General features: G+C 44.3%; 1 protein-coding gene across 1 annotated transcript in view; it reads left to right on the top strand.

Moving 5' to 3' along the window:
- Nucleotides 1-23,152, top strand: part of LOC120037895 (atrial natriuretic peptide receptor 3-like) — a 78,670-nt gene that overhangs the window by 49,734 nt on the left and 5,784 nt on the right. The window contains exons 4-7 of the mRNA XM_038983860.1: nucleotides 3,876-4,011; nucleotides 8,384-8,478; nucleotides 10,668-10,788; nucleotides 19,242-19,326. Of these exons, the coding sequence (XP_038839788.1) occupies nucleotides 3,876-4,011; nucleotides 8,384-8,478; nucleotides 10,668-10,788; nucleotides 19,242-19,326 (437 nt within the window). The remainder of the gene's footprint in view (nucleotides 1-3,875; nucleotides 4,012-8,383; nucleotides 8,479-10,667; nucleotides 10,789-19,241; nucleotides 19,327-23,152) is intronic.

Here is a 23,152-nt window from a genome sequence, read left to right on the forward strand (position 1 = left end):
CATCGGGTGGTGTACGTGTCCTGGAGGGCAGGTAGTTTGCCCCCGGTGATGCGTTGTGCAGACCTCACTACCCTCTGGAGAGCCTTACGGTTGTGGGCAGAGCAGTTGCCGTACCAGGCGGTGATACATCCCGACAGGATGCTCTCGATTGTGCATCTGTAGAAGTTTGTGAGTGCTTTTGGTGACAAGCCAAATTTCTTCAGCATCCTGAGGTTGAAGAGGCGCTGCTGCGCCTTCTTCACAACGCTGTCTGTGTGGGTGGACCAATTCAGTTTGTCCGTGATGTGTACGCCGAGGAACTTAAAACTTACTACCCTCTCCACTACTGTCCCGTCGATGTGGATAGGGGGGTGCTCCCTCTGCTGTTTCCTGAAGTCCACAATCATCTCCTTTGTTTTGTTGACGTTGAGTGTGAGGTTATTTTCCTGACACCACACTCCGAGGGCCCTCACCTCCTCCCTGTAGGCCGTCTCGTCGTTGTTGGTAATCAAGCCTACCACTGTAGTGTCGTCCGCAAACTTGATGACTGAGTTGGAGGCGTGCATGGCCACGCAGTCGTGGGTGAACATGGAGTACAGGAGAGGGCTCAGAACGCACCCTTGTGGGGCCCCAGTGTTGAGGATCAGCGGGGTGGAGATGTTGTTACCTACCCTCACCACCTGGGGGCGGCCCGTCAGGAAGTCCAGGACCTAGTTGCACAGGGTGGGTTTGGAGGGTACTATGGTGTAATGATGAATTTGGAGGGTACTATGGTGTTAAATGCTGAGCTGTAGTCAATGAACAGCATTCTCACATAGGTATTCCTCTTGTCCAGATGGGTTAGGGCAGTGTGCAGTGTGGTTGCGATTGCGTCGTCTGTGGACCTATTGGGTCGGTAAGCAAATTGGAGTGGGTCTAGGGTATCAGGTAGGGTAGAGGTGATATGATCCTTGACTAGTCTCTCAAAGCACTTCATGATGACGTAAGTGAGTGCTACAGGGCGGTAGTCGTTTAGCTCAGTTACCTTAGCTTTCTTGGGAACAGGAACAATGGTGGCCCTCTTGAAGCATGTGGGAACAGCAGACTGGGATAAGGATTGATTGAATATGTCCGTAAACACACCAGCCAGCTGGTCTGCGCATGCTCTGAGGACGCGGCTGGGAATGCCGTCTGGGCCTGCAGCCTTGCGAGGGTTAACACGTTTAAATGTTTTACTCACCTCGGCTGCAGTGAAGGAGAGCCCGCAGGTTTTGGTAGTGGGCCGTTTCAGTGGCACTGTATTGTCCTCAAAGCGAGCAAAAAAGTTATTTAGTCTGTCTGGGAGCAAGACATCCTGGTCCGCGATGGGGCTGGTTTTCTTTTTGTAATCCGTGATTGACTGTAGACCCTGCCACATACCTCTTGAGTCTGAGCTGTTGAATTGCAACTCTACTTTGTCTCTATACTGGCACTTAGCTTGTTTGATTGCCTTGCGGAGGGAATAGCTACACTGTTTGTATTCGGTCATGTTTCCGGTCACCTTGCCCTGGTTAAAAGCAGTGGTTCGCGCTTTCAGTTTCGCGCGAATGCTGCCTTCAATCCACGGTTTCTGGTTTGGGAATGTTTTAATCGTTGCTGTGGGTATTACGTCGCTGATGCACTTTCTAATGAACTCGCTCACCGAATCAGCGTATTCGTAAATGTTGTTGTTGGACGCAATGCGGAACATATTCCAATCCGCGTGATCGAAGCAGTCTTGAAGCGTGGAATCAGATTGGTTGTACCAGCGTTGAACAGACCTGAGCGAGGGAACTTCTTGTTTTAGTTTCTGTTTGTAGGCTGGAAGCAACAAAATGGAGTCGTGGTCAGCTTTTCCGAAAGGAGGGCGGGGGAGGGCCTTATATGCGTCGCGGAAGTTAGAATAACAATGATCTAGGGTTTTACCAGCCCTAGTAGCACAATCGATATGCGGATAGAATTTAGGGAGTTTTGTTTTCAGATTAGCCTTGTTAAAATCCCCAGCTACGATGAATGCAGCCTCAGGGTGTGTGGTTTCCAGTTTACATAGAGTCAAATAAAGTTTGTTCAGGGCCATCGATGTGTCTGCTTGGGGGGGAATATATACGGCTGTGATTATAATCGAAGAGAATTCCCTTGGTAGATAATGCGGTCGACATTTGATTGTGAGGAATTCTAAGTCAAGTGAACAGAATGACTTGAGTTCCTGTATGTTGTTATCATCACACCACGTCTCGTTAATCATAAGGCATACCCCCCCGCCCCTCTTCTTACCAGAAAGATGTTTGTTTCTGTCGGCGCGATGCGTGAAGAAACCAGCTGGCTGCACCGACTCCGTTAGCGTCTCTCGAGTGAGCCATGTTTCCGTGAAGCAAAGAACGTTACAGTCTCTGATGTCTCTCTGGAATGCTACCCTTGCTCGGATTTCATCAACCTTGTTGTCAGGAGACTGGACATTGGCGAGTAGTATGCTAGGGAGTGGTGCGCGATGTGCCTGTCTCCGGAGCCTGACCAGAAGACCGCTTCGTTTGCCCCTTTTACGGCGTCGATGTTTAGGGTCGCCGGCTGGGATCCGATCCATTGTACTGGGTGGAAGGCAAAACACAGGATCCGCTTCGGGAGAGTCATATTCCTGGTCGTAATGATAGTGAGTTGACGTTGCTCTTATATTCAGTAGTTCCTCCCGACTGTATGTAATGAAACCTAAGATTACCTGGGGTACCAATGTAAGAAATAATACGTAAAAAAACGAAATACTGCATAGTTTCCTAGGAACGCGAAGCGAGGCGGCCATCTCTGTCGGCGCCAGATGTGGTACAGAACGTGTGGAACAGAATGTTTGACCCTCTAGAACCCTCCCCTGTTTTCAATACTCCAGCACCCTCCCCTGTTGTCAATACTCTAGAACCCTCAACCTGTTGTCAATACTCTAGAACCCTCCCCTGTTTTTAATACTCTAGCACCCTCCCTTGTTGTCAATACTCTAGAACCTTCCCATGTTTTTAGTACTCCAGCACCCTCCCTTGTTGTCAATACTCTAGAACCCTCCCATGTTTTTAATACTCCAGCACCCTCCCTTGTTGTCAATACTCTAGAACCCTCCCATGTTTTTAATACTCCAGCACCCTCCCTTGTTGTCAATACTCTAGAACCCTCCCATGTTTTTAATACTCCAGCACCCTCCCCTGTTGTCAATACTCTAGAACCCTCAACCTGTTGTCAATACTCTAGAACCCTCCCATGTTTTTAATACTCCAGCACCCTCCCCTGTTGTCAATACTCTAGAACCTCCCTTGTTGTCAATACTCTAGAACCCTCCCCTTGCGAGGATAACAGCACTGAGCCTTTCTCTGGAATGTTTTATGAGATTGTAGAACACATTGGCACGGATCTTAGACCATTCCTCAATACAGAATATTTCCAGATCCTCGGTATCATTTGTCTGTGCTTATGGACTATTCTCTTCAATTCAAATCCCAGGTTTTAGTCCAGAGACTGAGGAGGGCCATTTCAAAATGTTGATATTGTGGTGTTCTGATTATTGCTTGAGGTTATTGTCTCCACTTCTTTTGAAGGTCTCGAGTACCAGCGGTGTGTCATATGACTATAGAAATTGGCACATTTATTTGTTGCCAGAGGCCTTCACAGGCTGAGCAAAGAGGGAAGCATCTAAGAGAATGTGCATGTGGTATATATTTTGTTGTCCTCGTTCATCATTTTAAAGGTTTTCAAGGCCAGACACCCATTGACTAACTGCAAGGCTCTGTTGTTAAAAGCTGGTCTGAAAGTTGATCAAGACTCTGTGATACGACAGGAGGAGATCAGGTGGACAGGAGGAGATCAGGAGGACAGGAGGAGATCAGGTGATGAATCCCGGTTTTACTGTTGTTTTCCTCCAGATCAACATGTTTATGGAAGGGTTCCATGATGCATTGCTGCTGTACGCCCTGGCGCTGCACGAAGCCATCAGGAACGGCCTCACCAAGAAGGACGGAGCAGAGATCACCCACCGCATGTGGAACAGAACGTTTGAAGGTGAACCCTCTGGTCCTTATTCAACTTCTCCCTTATCTCTTCCCCATCGTTATCCTCCCATCCTTATCATATTGGCCTCCCTCCAGAGCCTTAGCAGTCTGCATTCATCCTCTCTATCGCTTTCTCTCTTTCTCTATTCAGTTCAATTTAAGAGCTTTTTTGGCATGGGAAACATAGTTTTACATTGCCAAAGCAAGTGAAATAGATAATAAATAAAAAAATAAATAAAAATACAGCTCTCCCCCTCTCTCTCTCTCTCCCTCCCAGTCTCTCTCTCTCTCTCTCTCTCTCTCTCTCTCTCTCTCTCTCTCTCTCTCTCTCTCTCTCTTTCTCTTTCTCTCTCTCTCTCTCTCTCTCTCTCTCCCTCCCATTCTCTCTCTCACCTCTCAATTCAATTTAAAGGGCTTTATTGGCAAGGGAAACATATGTTTACATCGCCAAAGCAAATGGAATAGACAATAAACATAATGGAATTAAACAAGGGAAACATTAGTAAAAATTACACTCACAAAAGTTTTTAAAAAATATAGACATTTCAAGTGTTATATTATTGGCTATATAGTGTTGTAACAATGTTGTACAATGTTGTAACAGTGTTGTAACAATGTGCAAATAGTTGAAGTATGAAAGGGAAAGTAAATAAACAGATAAATGTAGGTTGTATTTACAATGTTGTTTGTGCCCCCACTGGTTGCCCTGTTCTCATGACAACGGGCCACAAATCTTGCTGCTGTGATTGCTCACTGCGGTAACAGATATGGGAGTTCATCAATGTTTGATTTGTTTTCAAATTCTTTGTGATCTCTCTCTCTCTCTCTCTCTCATTACATCCCTTAATATATCCTCTCTCTCTCTCTCTCTCTCTCTCCTCTCGCTGTCTCATCATATGTCCTCGGAGGATGTTTTTTACTGAGGTGGGGGACGTTTTCCAAAGACTGTAAGACTGTTGGAATGTGAACTGAATTTTAGATCTAAGACTTGAGCTCAGCGTATATTCTGTCTGAACGTCTCCTTGAGTTGTCCTGGCTGCCAGCTGGACCATTTATCACCCTTAATTAGGCCAATGTTGTCAACCCGAGTTAAGACGCTGGCATTCTCCACTCATTGTTAATGACTGTAGAAAGAAAATGTATAGCATTATTGATATCACTATCAATTACAAAAGGCTTTGGCGTGCAACACAGCTAGCGCAGTGCAGTGCAGCTTTGTCCTGAGCGGTTAACCAGAAGGGCTTCCCCCAGTTTAGCTTGCAGAGGATGTTAAACTACACCACATACAGTGCACTGTACAGCAGTATGTCGGGCTTACAGCAGTATGTCGGGCAGTATGAAGGGCTTACAGCAGTATGAAGGGCTTACAGCAGTATGAAGGGCTTACAGCAGTATGAAGGGCTTACAGCAGTATGAAGGGCTTACAGCAGTATGTCGGGCTTAGCAGTATGACGGGCTTATGGCAGTATGAAGGGCTTATGCTAGTATGAAGGGCGTATAGCAGTATGAAGGGCTTACAGCAGTATGAAGGGCTTACAGCAGTATGAAGGGCTTACAGCAGTATGAAGGATTTACAGCAGTATGAAGGGCTTACGGCAGTATGAAGGGCTTACGGCAGTATGAAGGGCTTACGGCAGTATGAAGGGCTTACGGCAGTATGAAGGGCTTACGGCAGTATGAAAGGCTTACGGCAGTATGAAGGGCTTACGGCAGTATGAAGGGCTTACGGCAGTATGAAGGGCTTACAGCAGTATGAAGGGCTTATAGCAGTATGAAGGGCTTACGGCAGTATGAAGGGCTTACGGCAGTATGAAGGGCTTACGGCAGTATGAAGGGCTTACGGCAGTATGAAGGGCTTACGGCAGTATGAAGGGCTTACAGCAGTATGAAGGGCTTACAGCAGTATGAAGGGCTTACAGCAGTATGAAGGACTTACAGCAGTATGAAGGGCTTATAGCAGTATGAAGGGCTTACAGCAGTATGAAGGGCTTACAGCAGTATGAACAGTTGTTCTGTTATAATCTCCACCCGGCACAGCCAGAAGAGGACTGGCCACCCCTCATAGCCTGGTTCCTCTCTAGGTTTCTTCCTAGGTTTTGGCCTTTCTAGGGAGTTTTTCCTAGCCACCGTGCTTCTACACCTGTATTGCTTGCTGTTTGGGGTTTTAGGCTGGGTTTCTGTACAGCACTTCGAGATTTTAGCTGATGTACGAAGGCCTATATAAAATAAACTTGATTTGATTTGATGAAGGGCTTACAGCAGTATGAAGGGCTTATAGCAGTATAAAGGGCTTACAGCAGTGTGAAGGGCTTACAGCAGTATGAAGGGCTTATAGCAGTATGAAGGGCTTACAGCAGTATGAAGGGCTTACAGCAGTATGAAGGGCTTACAGCAGTATGAAGGGCTTACAGCAGAATGAAGGGCTTACAGCAGTATGAAGGGCTTACAGCAGTATGAAGGGCTTATAGCAGTATGAAGGGCTTATAGCAGAATGAAGGGCTTACAGCAGTATGAAGGGCTTATAGCAGTATGAAGGGCTTATAGCAGTATGAAGGGCTTACAGCAGTATGAAGAGCTTATGGCAGTATGAAGGGCTTACGGCAGAATGAAGGGCTTACAGCAGCATGAAGGGCTTACAGCAGTATGAAGGGCTTATAGCAGTATGAAGGGTGTACAGCAGTATGAAGGGCTTACAGCAGAATGAAGGGCTTATAGCAGTATGAAGGGCTTACAGCAGTATGAAGGGCTTACAGCAGAATGAAGGGCTTACAGCAGTATGAAGGGCTTACAGCAGTATGAAGGGCTTATAGCAGTATGAAGGGCTTATAGCAGAATGAAGGGCTTACAGCAGTATGAAGGGCTTATAGCAGTATGAAGGGCTTATAGCAGTATGAAGGGCTTACAGCAGAATGAAGGGCTTACAGCAGAATGAAGGGCTTACAGCAGTATGACGGGCTTACAGCAGCATGAAGGGCTTACAGCAGTATGAAGGGCTTATAGCAGTATGAAGGGTGTACAGCAGTGTGAAGGGCTTACAGCAGAATGAAGGGCTTATAGCAGTATGAAGGGCTTACAGCAGTATGAAGGGCTTACAGCAGTATTAAGGGCTTATAGCAGTATGAAGGGCTTATAGCAGTATGAAGGGCTTACAGCAGTATGAAGGGCTTATAGCAGTATGAAGGGCTTATATCAGTATGAAGGGCTTACAGCAGTATGAAGGGCTTACAGCAGTATGAAGGGCTTACAGCAGTATGAAGGGCTTACAGCAGTATGAAGGGCTTATAGCAGTATGAAGGGCTTATAGCAGTATGAAGGGCTTATAGCAGTATGAAGGGCTTATAGCAGTATGAAGGGCTTATAGCAGTATGAAGGGCTTACAGCAGTATGAAGGGCTTACAGCAGTATGAAGGGCTTATAGCAGTATGAAGGGCTTACAGCAGTATGAAGGGCTTACAGCCTTATAGCAGAATTTATATTTACATTTTAGTCATTTAGAAGACGCTCTTATCCAGAGAGACTTACATCTTAATTCATCTTAAAGGGATGAGGCAGAGTCCAGTTAAAGTCTAAAAGGGATGAGGCAGAGTCCAGTTAAAGTCTTAAAGGGATGAGGCAGAGTCCAGTTAAAGTCTAAAAGGGATGAGGCAGAGTCCAGTTAAAGTCTTAAAGGGATGAGGCAGAGTCCAGTTAAAGTCTTAAAGGGATGAGGCAGAGTCCAGTTAAAGTCTAAAAGGGATGAGGCAGAGTCCAGTTAAAGTTTTAAAGGGATGAGGCAGAGTCCAGTTAAAGTCTAAAAGGGATGAGGCAGAGTCCAGTTAAAGTCTTAAAGGGATGAGGTAGAGTCCAGTTAAAGTCTAAAAGGGATGAGGCAGAGTCCAGTTAAAGTCTTAAAGGGATGAGGCAGAGTCCAGTTAAAGTCTTAAAGGGATGAGGCAGAGTCCAGTTAAATTCTAAAAGGGATGAGGCAGAGTCAACACGGAGAACAAAACCTTTCATCTGCGATGATTAGAGTCCAGTTACAGAACGGATGTCCCCTCGCCAAACTGGTTAAAAAGCCAACGCATTGCCAGCTCTCAACGTGAAGTAACAATGTTTCGTTCAGCAGGAATCGTCAAGAACAGGGTCATATTTTCTTGTTAAAATAAATAATATGTTAAAAATGCCAACAATTTTTGGGAACACAGCCGTAGGGATGAAATTACAATTCTTGGAGAGCCTGCCAACACAAACGGCGGGAGGAGAGATGGGATTTCCTGTTATATTGGCCAGTGCTGGAATTTCTCCACTGTGCTCTCTGCTCTCTGTTTTCCTTGGAATGATGGGCTCTTGCTAATTAATTCTGCCATTCTTTGCATGCCGCTGGTCCTCTGGTTGCTGGGCAGGCATCGCAGGCCAGGTGTCTATGGACGTTAACGGAGACAGATACGGAGACTTCTCTGTGATGAGCATGACAAACACCGAGGCAGGCACCTATGAGGTAAGAACAAAACCTAACACCAACCCTCCTATATCAGGGCCCTTATTCATTAAGCATCTCAGAGTAGGATTGCTGTTCTAGGATCAGGTCATACGGAGTCTCAGTAGGAGTGTTGATCTAGGATCAGGTCACACGGAGTCTCAGTAGGAGTGTTGATCTTGGATCAGGTCATAAAGAGTCTCAGTAGGAGTGTTGATCTAGGATCAGGTCATAAAGAGTCTCAGTAGGAGTGGTGATCTAGGATCAGGTCATAAAGAGTCTCAGTAGGAGTGGTGATCTAGGATCAGGTCATAAAGAGTCTCAGTAGGAGTGTTGATCTTGGATCAGGTCATAAAGAGTCTCAGTAGGAGTGTTGATCTAGGATCAGGTCATAAAGAGTCTCAGTAGGAGTGGTGATCTAGGATCAGGTCATAAAGAGTCTCAGTAGGAGTGGTGATCTAGGATCAGGTCATAGTCCCAGTAGGAGTGGTGATCTAGGATCAGGTCATACAGAGTCTCAGTAGGAGTGGTGATCTAGGATCAGGTCATAAAGAGTCTCAGTGCGAGTGTTGATCTAGGATCAGGTCATACAGAGTCTCAGTAGGAGTGTTGATCTAGGATCAGGTCATAAAGAGTCTCAGTAGGAGTGTTAATCTAGGATCAGGTCATAAAGAGTCTCAGTAGGAGTGTTGATCTAGGATCAGGTCATACAGAGTCTCAGTAGGAGTGGTGATCTAGGATCAGGTCATACAGAGTCTCAGTAGGAGTGTTAATCTAGGATCAGGTCATAAAGAGTCTCAGAGTAGGAGTACTGTTCTAGGATCAGGTCCCCTCTGTCCATGTGATCTTATTCATAATAATGTAAAAAGCCAAACTGACCCTGTATCAGCGCTCCTACTCTACACCTATGATGTAAGAAGAAAACCGTCCACCGCAGATAACATCCAACCTAATCCTGTAACCTCTAGTATCACTAGTGATCAGATGTTTTTTTTAGATGGCACAAATCTTTCTCAATGGACTGTATAAATCGTATAGAATGCCAATCGGCTGTTCAAATGCCCCCTTCTAAATGAAGTTCGTAAAGGACTGTACAGCTTCCATAGAATGCTATCTGCCTTATCAAATGCCCCCTTCTAAATAACGTTCGTAAAGGACTGTACAGCTTCCATAGAATGCTATCTGCCTTATCAAATGCCCCCTTCTAAATGACATTCGTAAAGGACTGTACAGCTTCCATAGAATGCTATCTTCCTTATCAAATGCCCCCTTCTAAATGACGTTCGTAAAGGACTGTACAGCTTCCATAGAATGCTATCTGCCTTATCAAATACCCCCTTCTAAATTACATTCGTAAAGGACTGTATAGCTTCCATAGAATGCTATCTTCCTTATCAAATGCCCCCTTCTAAATGACATTCGTAAAGGACTGTACAGCTTCCATAGAATGCTATCTTTCTTATCAAATGCCCCCTTCTAAATGACATTCGTAAAGGACTGTACAGCCTCCATAGAATACTATCTTCCTTATCAAATGCCCCTTCTAAATGACATTCGTAAAGGACTGTACAGCTTCCATAGAATGCTATCTGCCTTATCAAATGCCCCCTTCTAAATGACGTTCGTAAAGGACTGTACAGCTTCCATAGAATGCTATCTGCCTTATCAAATGCCCCCTTCTAAATGACATTCGTAAAGGACTGTACAGCTTCCATAGAATGCTATCTTCCTTATCAAATGCCCCCTTCTAAATGACATTCGTAAAGGACTGTACAGCTTCCATAGAATGCTATCTGCCTTATCAAATGCCCCCTTCTAAATGACATTCGTAAAGGACTGTACAGCTTCCATAGAATGCTATCTTCCTTATCAAATGCCCCCTTCTAAATGACATTCGTAAAGGACTGTATAGCTTCCATAGAATGCTATCTTCCTTATCAAATGCCCCCTTCTAAATGACATTCGTAAAGGACTGTACAGCTTCCATAGAATGCTATGTGCCTTATCAAATGCCCCCTTCTAAATGACGTTCGTAAAGGACTGTACAGCTTCCATAGAAAGCTATCTTCCTTATCAAATGTCCCCTTCTCCTCCTAGTTGACCTTTTCTAGTACAACTTCTCAATCTGTGGGCCCTATTTGAGATTGACTGCAGTTGTTCCCCCTGTGTGTGTTCTTGGTGTGTAACTACCGTGGTGTGTGTGTTCTCAGACGGTGTGTAACTACTATGGTGTGAAGGAGAGTTTCCAGATGCTTCCGGGTTTCAATCCTGACCACTTCACCCTGAGAGGACTACACAGAGTCTCCCACGCAGACCTGCCAGACAAATCATGTAAATTATCTCTAATGATCTGTAATATATCTGTCTCCACCACACACCAACAAAACACAACATCCTCTCTCTGTCTCTGGCGCTCGAACCCTGTTTATACCTGCCGCTTAAATGCACCCTTTGTGCTGATCTTGTCCACATTCTGATTGCGATCAGGTCTTCCTGACCAGCTCCAGAGGTAGGCAGGCACGCATTGTGTCTGGATATCAATCAAATGTAAACTGATATGGATGATCAAACCACTTAAATCATTATTATACCTACCTCTTATATCTTTGACAGGTACCACCGTTGACTAAATTTGCTTTTATTGTTTAAAGAAGTTATAACTAATGGCATCAGTAATTGTGTTAAAAGAAAGGTATTCATACAATATTTTGAAAGAATATACAAAGAGCTAATTTTTTTTTTTTTCTGTATGTAATGAAGGCATGGGGTTGTTCAACGACATATATGTGTATTAATTTCTTTGAAATCTTTCATTTCAGAGAGACAAATAATAAGGTGTTTTGTTGTTGTAAGAAAATGCTATATATCCGCCTCACTCTGAGATAAATAAATAGTACCGCCAGGGTTTACACAGTCAAATGGAACAAATAACTACATTTTAAATAAGGGACAGTACAAATGAAACATTTGTGAAATTTATATTTAAAGACTGTACAACAACAACAACAACAAATCAATACCAGTAATATAAGATCTGTATGCAAAATATTTACTTCATTTAGGAGACGCTCTTATCCAGAGTGACTTACAGTTAATGTATTCATCTTAACATAGCTAGGTGAGACATACTAAATATCACAGTCAACTATACAGGATACGAATATTCCATTCCATCTAAACAATGGATATCTATCGTCTGATTTTAAAACACACCTAAAAATCTATGAACAGAAATGTTTTACACACACATGAAGGTACCCATAAGCAATAATTTCTTGTTAGGAAACACAAATGTGAAAAATATACTGTAGTAACCCAGGTGGGTATACTGTAGTACTGTAGTAACCCAGGTGGGTATACTGTAGTACTGTAGTAACCCAGGTGGGTATACTGTAGTACTGTAGTAACCCAGGTGGGTATACTGTAGTACTGTAGTAACCCAGGTGGATATACTGTAGTACTGTAGTAACCCAGGTGGATATACTGTAGTAACCCAGGTGGATATACTGTAGTACTGTAGTAACCCAGGTGGATATACTGTAGTACTGTAGTAACCCAGGTGGATATACTGTAGTAACCCAGGTGGATATACTGTAGTACTGTAGTAACCCAGGTGGATATACTGTAGTACTGTAGTAACCCAGGTGGGTATACTGTAGTACTGTAGTAACCCAGGTGGATATACTGTAGTAACCCAGGTGGGTATACTGTAGTACTGTAGTAACCCAGGTGGATATACTGTAGTAACCCAGGTGGATATACTGTAGTAACCCAGGTGGATATACTGTAGTAACCCAGGTGGATATACTGTAGTAACCCAGGTGGATATACTGTAGTAACCCAGGTGGATATACTGTAGTACTGTAGTAACCCAGGTGGATATACTGTAGTAACCCAGGTGGGTATACTGTAGTACTGTAGTAACCCAGGTGGATATACTGTAGTAACCCAGGTGGATATACTGTAGTAACCCAGGTGGATATACTGTAGTAACCCAGGTGGATATACTGTAGTACTGTAGTAACCCAGGTGGATATACTGTAGTAACCCAGGTGGGTATACTGTAGTACTGTAGTAACCCAGGTGGATATACTGTAGTAACCCAGGTGGATATACTGTAGTACTGCAGTAACCCAGGTGGATATACTGTAGTAACACAGGTAGATATACTGTAGTACTGTAGTAACTCAGGTGGATATACTGTAGTAACCCAGGTGGGTATACTGTAGTACTGTAGTAACCCAGGTGGATATACTGTAGTAACCCAGGTGGATATACTGTAGTAACCCAGGTGGATATACTGTAGTAACCCAGGTGGATATACTGTAGTAACCCAGGTGGGTATACTGTAGTAACCCAGGTGGATATACTGTAGTAACTCAGGTGGGTATACTGTAGTACTGTAGTAACCCAGGTGGATATACTGTAGTAACCCAGGTGGATATACTGTAGTAACCCAGGTGGATATACTGTAGTAACCCAGGTGGGTATACTGTAGTACTGTAGTAACCCAGGTGGATATACTGTAGTAACCCAGGTGGATATACTGTAGTACTGTAGTAACCCAGGTGGATATACTGTAGTAACCCAGGTGGGTATACTGTAGTACTGTAGTAACCCAGGTGGATGTACTGTAGTAACCCAGGTGGATATACTGTAGTACTGTAGTAACCCAGGTGGGTATACTGTAGTACTGTAGTAACTCAGGTGGGTATACTGTAGTAACCCAGGTGGATATACTGTAGTACTGTAGTAATCCAGGTGGATATACTGTAGTAACCCAGGTGGGTATACTGTAGTAACCCAGGTGGGTATACTGTAGTACTGTAGTAACCCAGGTGGATATACTGTAGTAACCCAGGTGGATATACTGTAGTAACCCAGGTGGGTATACTGTAGTACTGTAGTAACCCAGGTGGATATACTGTAGTACTGTAGTAACCCAGGTGGATATACTGTAGTACTGTAGTAACCCAGGTGGATATACTGTAGTACTGTAGTAACCCAGGTGGATATACTGTAGTACTGTAGTAACCCAGGTGGATATACTGTAGTACTGTAGTAACCCAGGTGGATATACTGTAGTAACCCAGGTGGATATACTGTAGTACTGTAGTAACCCAGGTGGATATACTCTAGTAATCCAGGTGGATATACTGTAGTACTGTAGTAACCCAGGTGGATATACTCTAGTAACCCAGGTGGATATACTGTAGTAACCCAGGTGGATATACTGTAGTAACCCAGGTGGGTATACTGTAGTACTGTAGTAACCCAGGTGGATATACTGTAGTAACCCAGGTGGATATACTGTAGTACTGTAGTAACCCAGGTGGATATACTGTAGTAACCCAGGTGGATATACTGTAGTACTGTAGTAACCCAGGTGGATATACTGTAGTACTGTAGTAACCCAGGTGGATATACTGTAGTAACCCAGGTGGGTATACTGTAGTACTGTAGTAACCCAGGTGGATATACTGTAGTACTGTAGTAACCCATGTGGATATACTGTAGTACTGTAGTAACCCAGGTGGATATACTGTAGTACTGTAGTAACCCAGGTGGATATACTGTAGTACGGTAGTAACCCAGGTGGATATACTGTAGTACTGTAGTAACCCAGGTGGGTATACTGTAGTACTGTAGTAACCCAGGTGGGTATACTGTAGTACTGTAGTAACCCAGGTGGGTATACTGTAGTACTGTAGTAACCCAGGTGGATATACTGTAGTACTGTAGTAACCCAGGTGGATATACTGTAGTAACCCAGGTGGATATACTGTAGTAACCCAGGTGGGTATACTGTAGTACTGTAGTAACCCAGGTGGATATACTGTAGTAACCCAGGTGGATATACTGTAGTAACCCAGGTGGATATACTGTAGTACTGTAGTAACCCAGGTGGATATACTGTAGTAACCCAGGTGGATATACTGTAGTACTGTAGTAACCCAGGTGGATATACTGTAGTAACCCAGGTGGGTATACTGTAGTACTGTAGTAACCCAGGTGGGTATACTGTAGTAACCCAGGTGGATATACTGTAGTACTGTAGTAACCCAGGTGGATATACTGTAGTAACCCAGGTGGGTATACTGTAGTACTGTAGTAACCCAGGTGGATATACTGTAGTAACCCAGGTGGGTATACTGTAGTACTGTAGTAACCCAGGTGGGTATACTGTAGTAACCCAGGTGGATATACTGTAGTACTGTAGTAACCCAGGTGGGTATACTGTAGTAACCCAGGTGGATATACTGTAGTAACCCAGGTGGGTATACTGTAGTACTGTAGTAACCCAGGTGGGTATACTGTAGTACTGTAGTAACCCAGGTGGATATACTGTAGTAACCCAGGTGGATATACTGTAGTACTGTAGTAACCCAGGTGGGTATACTGTAGTACTGTAGTAACCCAGGTGGATATACTGTAGTACTGTAGTAACCCAGGTGGATATACTGTAGTACTGTAGTAACCCAGGTGGATATACTGTAGTAACCCAGGTGGATATACTGTAGTACTGTAGTAACCCAGGTGGATATACTGTAGTACTGTAGTAACCCATGTGGATATACTGTAGTACTGTAGTAACCCAGGTGGATATACTGTAGTAACCCAGGTGGATATACTGTAGTAACCCAGGTGGATATACTGTAGTAACCCAGGTGGATATACTGTAGTACTGTAGTAACCCAGGTGGATATACTGTAGTAACCCAGGTGGATATACTGTAGTACTGTAGTAACCCAGGTGGATATACTGTAGTAACCCAGGTGGATATACTGTAGTAACCCAGGTGGATATACTGTAGTACTGTAGTAACCCAGGTGGATATACTGTAGTAACCCAGGTGGATATACTGTAGTGCTGTAGTAACCCAGGTGGATATACTGTAGTAACCCAGGTGGATATACTGTAGTAACCCAGGTGGGTATACTGTAGTACTGTAGTAACCCAGGTGGATATACTGTAGTAACCCAGGTGGATATACTGTAGTACTGTAGTAACCCAGGTGGATATACTGTAGTAACCCAGGTGGATATACTGTAGTAACCCAGGTGGGTATACTGTAGTAACCCAGGTGGGTATACTGTAGTACTGTAGTAACCCAGGTGGGTATACTGTAGTAACCCAGGTGGGTATACTGTAGTACTGTAGTAACCCAGGTGGATATACTGTAGTAACCCAGGTGGATATACTGTAGTAACCCAGGTGGGTATACTGTAGTAACCCAGGTGGATATACTGTAGTAACCCAGGTGGATATACTGTAGTAACCCAGGTGGATATACTGTAGTAACCCAGGTGGGTATACTGTAGTAACCCAGGTGGATATACTGTAGTAACCCAGGTGGATATACTGTAGTACTGTAGTAACCCAGGTGGATATACTGTAGTAACCCAGGTGGATATACTGTAGTAACCCAGGTGGGTATACTGTAGTAACCCAGGTGGGTATACTGTAGTACTGTAGTAACCCAGGTGGATATACTGTAGTAACCCAGGTGGATATACTGTAGTAACCCAGGTGGGTATACTGTAGTAACCCAGGTGGATATACTGTAGTAACCCAGGTGGATATACTGTAGTAACCCAGGTGGATATACTGTAGTAACCCAGGTGGGTATACTGTAGTACTGTAGTAACCCAGGTGGATATACTGTAGTAACCCAGGTGGATATACTGTAGTAACCCAGGTGGGTATACTGTAGTAACCCAGGTGGGTATACTGTAGTACTGTAGTAACCCAGGTGGATATACTGTAGTAACCCAGGTGGATATACTGTAGTAACCCAGGTGGGTATACTGTAGTACTGTAGTAACCCAGGTGGATATACTGTAGTAACCCAGGTGGATATACTGTAGTAACCCAGGTGGATATACTGTAGTCCTGTAGTAACCCAGGTGGATATACTGTAGTACTGTAGTAACCCAGGTGGATATACTCTAGTAACCCAGGTGGATATACTGTAGTACTGTAGTAACCCAGGTGGATATACTGTAGTAACCCAGGTGGATATACTGTAGTCCTGTAGTAACCCAGGTGGATATACTGTAGTCCTGTAGTAACCCAGGTGGATATACTGTAGTACTGTAGTAACCCAGGTGGATATACTGTAGTAACCCAGGTGGGTATACTGTAGTACTGTAGTAACCCAGGTGGATATACTGTAGTAACCCAGGTGGATATACTGTAGTAACCCAGGTGGATATACTGTAGTACTGTAGTAACCCAGGTGGGTATACTGTAGTACTGTAGTAACCCAGGTGGGTATACTGTAGTAACCCAGGTGGATATACTGTAGTACTGTAGTAATCCAGGTGGATATACTGTAGTAACCCAGGTGGGTATACTGTAGTACTGTAGTAACCCAGGTGGATATACTGTAGTAACCCAGGTGGATATACTGTAGTAACCCAGGTGGGTATACTGTAGTACTGTAGTAACCCAGGTGGATATACTGTAGTACTGTAGTAACCCAGGTGGATATACTGTAGTACTGTAGTAACCCAGGTGGATATACTGTAGTACTGTAGTAACCCAGGTGGATATACTGTAGTACTGTAGTAACCCAGGTGGATATACTGTAGTACTGTAGTAACCCAGGTGGATATACTGTAGTAACCCAGGTGGATATACTGTAGTACTGTAGTAACCCAGGTGGATATACTCTAGTAATCCAGGTGGATATACTGTAGTACTGTAGTAACCCAGGTGGATATACTCTAGTAACCCAGGTGGATATACTGTAGTAACCCAGGTGGATATACTGTAGTAACCCAGGTGGGTATACTGTAGTACTGTAGTAACCCAGGTGGATATACTGTAGTAACCCAGGTGGATATACTGTAGTACTGTAGTAACCCAGGTGGATATACTGTAGTACTGTAGTAACCCAGGTGGATATACTGTAGTAACCCAGGTGGATATACTGTAGTACTGTAGTAACCCAGGTGGATATACTGTAGTAACCCAGGTGGATATACTGTAGTCCTGTAGTAACCCAGGTGGATATACTGTAGTACTGTAGTAACCCAGGTGGATATACTGTAGTACTGTAGTAACCCATGTGGATATACTGTAGTACTGTAGTAACCCAGGTGGATATACTGTAGTACTGTAGTAACCCAGGTGGATATACTGTAGTAACCCAGGTGGATATACTGTAGTACTGTAGTAACCCAGGTGGGTATACTGTAGTAACCCAGGTGGATATACTGTAGTACTGTAGTAACCCAGGTGGATATACTGTAGTAACCCAGGTGGGTATACTGTAGTACTGTAGTAACCCAGGTGGATATACTGTAGTAACCCAGGTGGGTATACTGTAGTACTGTAGTAACCCAGGTGGGTATACTGTAGTAACCCAGGTGGATATACTGTAGTACTGTAGTAACCCAGGTGGGTATACTGTAGTAACCCAGGTGGATATACTGTAGTAACCCAGGTGGGTATACTGTAGTACTGTAGTAACCCAGGTGGGTATACTGTAGTACTGTAGTAACCCAGGTGGATATACTGTAGTAACCCAGGTGGATATACTGTAGTACTGTAGTAACCCAGGTGGGTATACTGTAGTACTGTAGTAACCCAGGTGGATATACTGTAGTACTGTAGTAACCCAGGTGGATATACTGTAGTACTGTAGTAACCCAGGTGGATATACTGTAGTAACTCAGGTGGATATACTGTAGTACTGTAGTAACCCAGGTGGATATACTGTAGTACTGTAGTAACCCAGGTGGATATACTGTAGTAACCCAGGTGGATATACTGTAGTAACCCAGGTGGATATACTGTAGTACTGTAGTAACCCAGGTGGATATACTGTAGTACTGTAGTAACCCATGTGGATATACTGTAGTACTGTAGTAACCCAGGTGGATATACTGTAGTACTGTAGTAACCCAGGTGGATATACTGTAGTAACCCAGGTGGGTATACTGTAGTAACCCAGGTGGATATACTGTAGTAACCCAGGTGGGTATACTGTAGTACTGTAGTAACCCAGGTGGATATACTGTAGTAACCCAGGTGGATATACTGTAGTAGTAACCCAGGTGGATATACTGTAGTACTGTAGTAACCCAGGTGGATATACTGTAGTACTGTAGTAACCCAGGTGGATATACTGTAGTACTGCAGTAACCCAGGTGGATATACTGTAGTAACCCAGGTGGATATACTGTAGTAACCCAGGTGGATATACTGTAGTAACCCAGGTGGGTATACTGTAGTACTGTAGTAACCCAGGTGGATATACTGTAGTACTGTAGTAACCCAGGTGGATATACTCTAGTAACCCAGGTGGATATACTGTAGTAACCCAGGTGGATATACTCTAGTAACCCAGGTGGATATACTCTAGTAACCCAGGTGGATATATTGCAGTAACCCAGGTGGATATACTGTAGTACTGTAGTAACCCAGGTGGGTATACTGCAGTAACCCATGTGGGTATACTGTAGTACTGCAGTAACCCAGGTGGATATACTGTAGTAACCCAGGTGGATATACTCTAGTAACCCAGGTGGATATACTCTAGTAACCCAGGTGGATATACTGTAGTAACCCAGGTGGATATACTCTAGTAACCCAGGTGGATATACTCTAGTAACCCAGGTGGATATATTGCAGTAACCCAGGTGGATATACTGTAGTACTGTAGTAACCCAGGTGGGTATACTGCAGTAACCCAGGTGGGTATACTGCAGTAACCCAGGTGTGCATCAGCGGTACCGTTAACCTTACTAATAGCCTCCCTCTTCTTCTCCAAGCAGGTGGACTAGGAGTATCTGCTGTTACTGGGATCATAGTGGGAGCCCTGCTGGGGACAGCACTGCTAATGGCCTTCTACTTCATCAGGTAAAACAGCACATGTCATGTTCAGTACGTTGGACTAGTAACCAGCATGTTCAGAACTGTCTGTGTGGCTCAGTTGGTACGAGTGGATGTTGGTTTCCTAGAGTGTTGGACTAGTAACCGAAAGGTTGCAAGTTCGAATCCCCGAGCTGACATGGTACAAATCTATTGTTCTGCCCCTGAACAAGGCAGTTAACCCACTGTTCCTAGGCCGTCATTGAAAATAAGAATTTGTTCTTAACTGACTTGCCTAGTTAAATAAAGGTAAAATAAAAATATATAAATAATACAGGGCTGATCTAGTAAGAGTGGATGTTGGTTTCCTACTACAGGGCTGATCTAGTAAGAGTGGATGTTGGTTTCCTACTACAGGGCTGATCTAGTAAGAGTGGATGTTGGTTTCCTACTACAGGGCTGATCTAGTAAGAGTGGATGTTGGTTTCCTACTACAGGGCTGATCTAGTAAGAGTGGATGTTGGTTTCCTGCTACAGGGCTGATCTAGTCAGAGTGGATGTTGGTTTCCTACTACAGGGCTGATCTAGTCAGAGTGGATGTTGGTTTCCTACTACAGGGCTGATCTAGTTAGAGTGGATGTTGGTTTCCTACTACAGGGCTGATCTAGTTAGAGTGGATGTTGGTTTCCTGCTACAGGGCTGATCTAGTAAGAGTGGATGTTGGTTTCCTACCACAGGGCTGATCTAGTTAGAGTGGATGTTGGTTTCCTACTACAGGGCTGATCTAGTTAGAGTGGATGTTGGTTTCCTGCTACAGGGCTGATCTAGTTAGAGTGGATGTTGGTTTCCTGCTACAGGGCTGATCTAGTAAGAGTGGATGTTGGTTTCCTACTACAGGGCTGATCTAGTTAGAGTGGATGTTGGTTTCCTACCACAGGGCTGATCTAGTAAGAGTGGATGTTGGTTTCGTACTACAGGGCTGATCTAGTCAGAGTGGATGTTGGTTTCCTACTACAGGGCTGATCTAGTTAGAATGGATGTTGGTTTCCTACTACAGGGCTGATCTAGTAAGACTGGATGTTAGTTTTGTACTACAGGGCTGATCTAGTAAGAGTGGATGTTGGTTTCCTACTACAGGGCTGATCTAGTAAGACTGGATGTTAGTTTTGTACTACAGGGCTGATCTAGTAAGAGTGGATGTTGGTTTCGTACTACAGGGCTGATCTAGTTAGAGTGGATGTTGGTTTCCTACTACAGGGCTGATCTAGTCAGAGTGGATGTTGGTTTCCTACTACAGGGCTGATCTAGTCAGAGTGGATGTTGGTTTCCTACTACAGGGCTGATCTAGTCAGAGTGGATGTTGGTTTCCTGCTACAGGGCTGATCTAGTCAGAGTGGATGTTGGTTTCCTACTACAGGGCTGATCTAGTTAGAGTGGATGTTGGTTTCCTACTACAGGGCTGATCTAGTTAGAGTGGATGTTGGTTTCCTACTACAGGGCTGATCTAGTTAGAGTGGATGTTGGTTTCCTGCTACAGGGCTGATCTAGTTAGAGTGGATGTTGGTTTCCTGCTACAGGGCTGATCTAGTAAGAGTGGATGTTGGTTTCCTACCACAGGGCTGATCTAGTTAGAGTGGATGTTGGTTTCCTACTACAGGGCTGATCTAGTTAGAGTGGATGTTGGTTTCCTGCTACAGGGTTGATCTAGTTAGAGTGGATGTTGGTTTCCTGCTACAGGGCTGATCTAGTTAGAGTGGATGTTGGTTTCCTACTACAGGGCTGATCTAGTAAGAGTGGATGTTGGTTTCCTACCACAGGGCTGATCTAGTTAGAGTGGATGTTGGTTTCCTACTACAGGGCTGATCTAGTAAGAGTGGATGTTGGTTTCCTACTACAGGGCTGATCTAGTAAGAGTGGATGTTGGTTTCCTACTACAGGGCTGATCTAGTTAGAGTGGATGTTGGTTTCCTACTACAGGGCTGATCTAGTAAGAGTGGATGTTGGTTTCCTGCTACAGGGCTGATCTAGTTAGAGTGGATGTTGGTTTCCTGCTACAGGGCTGATCTAGTTAGAGTGGATGTTGGTTTCCTGCTACAGGGCTGATCTAGTTAGAGTGGATGTTGGTTTCCTGCTACAGGGCTGATCTAGTAAGAGTGGATGTTGGTTTCCTACCACAGGGCTGATCTAGTTAGAGTGGATGTTGGTTTCCTACTACAGGGCTGATCTAGTAAGAGTGGATGTTGGTTTCCTACTACAGGGCTGATCTAGTAAGAGTGGATGTTGGTTTCCTACTACAGGGCTGATCTAGTTAGAGTGGATGTTGGTTTCCTACTACAGGGCTGATCTAGTAAGAGTGGATGTTGGTTTCCTGCTACAGGGCTGATCTAGTAAGAGTGGATGTTGGTTTCCTACTACAGGGCTGATCTAGTAAGAGTGGATGTTGGTTTCCTGCTACAGGGCTGATCTAGTAAGAGTGGATGTTGGTTTCCTACTACAGGGCTGATCTAGTTAGAGTGGATGTTGGTTTCCTACCACAGGGCTGATCTAGTAAGAGTGGATGTTGGTTTCGTACTACAGGGCTGATCTAGTCAGAGTGGATGTTGGTTTCGTACTACAGGGCTGATCTAGTTAGAGTGGATGTTGGTTTCCTACTACAGGGCTGATCTAGTAAGACTGGATGTTAGTTTTGTACTACAGGGCTGATCTAGTAAGAGTGGATGTTGGTTTCCTACTACAGGGCTGATCTAGTAAGACTGGATGTTAGTTTTGTACTACAGGGCTGATCTAGTAAGAGTGGATGTTGGTTTCCTACTACAGGGCTGATCTAGTAAGAGTGGATGTTGGTTTCCTACTACAGGGCTGATCTAGTAAGAGTGGATGTTGGTTTCCTACTACAGGGCTGATCTAGTTAGAGTGGATGTTGGTTTCGTACTACAGGGCTGATCTAGTAAGAGTGGATGTTGGTTTCCTACTACAGGGCTGATCTAGTAAGAGTGGATGTTGGTTTCCTACTACAGGGCTGATCTAGTTAGAGTGGATGTTGGTTTCCTACTACAGGGCTGATCTAGTAAGAGTGGATGTTGGTTTCCTACTACAGGGCTGATCTAGTCAGAGTGGATGTTGGTTTCCTACTACAGGGCTGATCTAGTCAGAGTGGATGTTGGTTTCGTACTACAGGGCTGATCTAGTAAGAGTGGGTGTTGGTTTCGTACTACAGGGCTGATCTAGTCAGAGTGGATGTTGGTTTCCTACTACAGGGCCGATCTAGTAAGAGTGGATGTTGGTTTCCTACTAGAGGGCCGATCTAGTTAGAGTGGATGTTGGTTTCCTACTACAGGGCTGATCTAGTAAGAGTGGATGTTGGTTTCCTACTACAGGGCTGATCTAGTAAGAGTGGATGTTGGTTCGCTACTACAGGGCTGATCTAGTAAGAGTGGACGTTGGTTTCCTACTACAGGGCTGATCTAGTAAGAGTGGATGTTGGTTTCCTACTACAGGGCTGATCTAGTAAGAGTGGATGTTGGTTTCCTACTACAGGGCTGATCTAGTAAGAGTGGATGTTGGTTTCGTACTACAGGGCTGATCTAGTTAGAGTGTATGTTGGTTTCCTACTACAGGGCTGATCTAGTAAGAGTGGATGTTGGTTTCGTACTACAGGGCTGATCTAGTAAGAGTGGATGTTGGTTTCGTACTACAGGGCTGATCTAGTAAGAGTGGATGTTGGTTCGCTACTACAGGGCTGATCTAGTAAGAGTGGATGTTGGTTTCCTACTACAGGGCTGATCTAGTTAGAGTGTATGTTGGTTTCCTACTACAGGGCTGATCTAGTAAGAGTGGATGTTGGTTTCGTACTACAGGGCTGATCTAGTAAGAG

The sequence above is a fragment of the Salvelinus namaycush genome, unplaced genomic scaffold (assembly GCF_016432855.1).
Source record: "Salvelinus namaycush isolate Seneca unplaced genomic scaffold, SaNama_1.0 Scaffold197, whole genome shotgun sequence".
NCBI classification, from domain to species: Eukaryota; Metazoa; Chordata; class Actinopteri; order Salmoniformes; family Salmonidae; genus Salvelinus; species Salvelinus namaycush.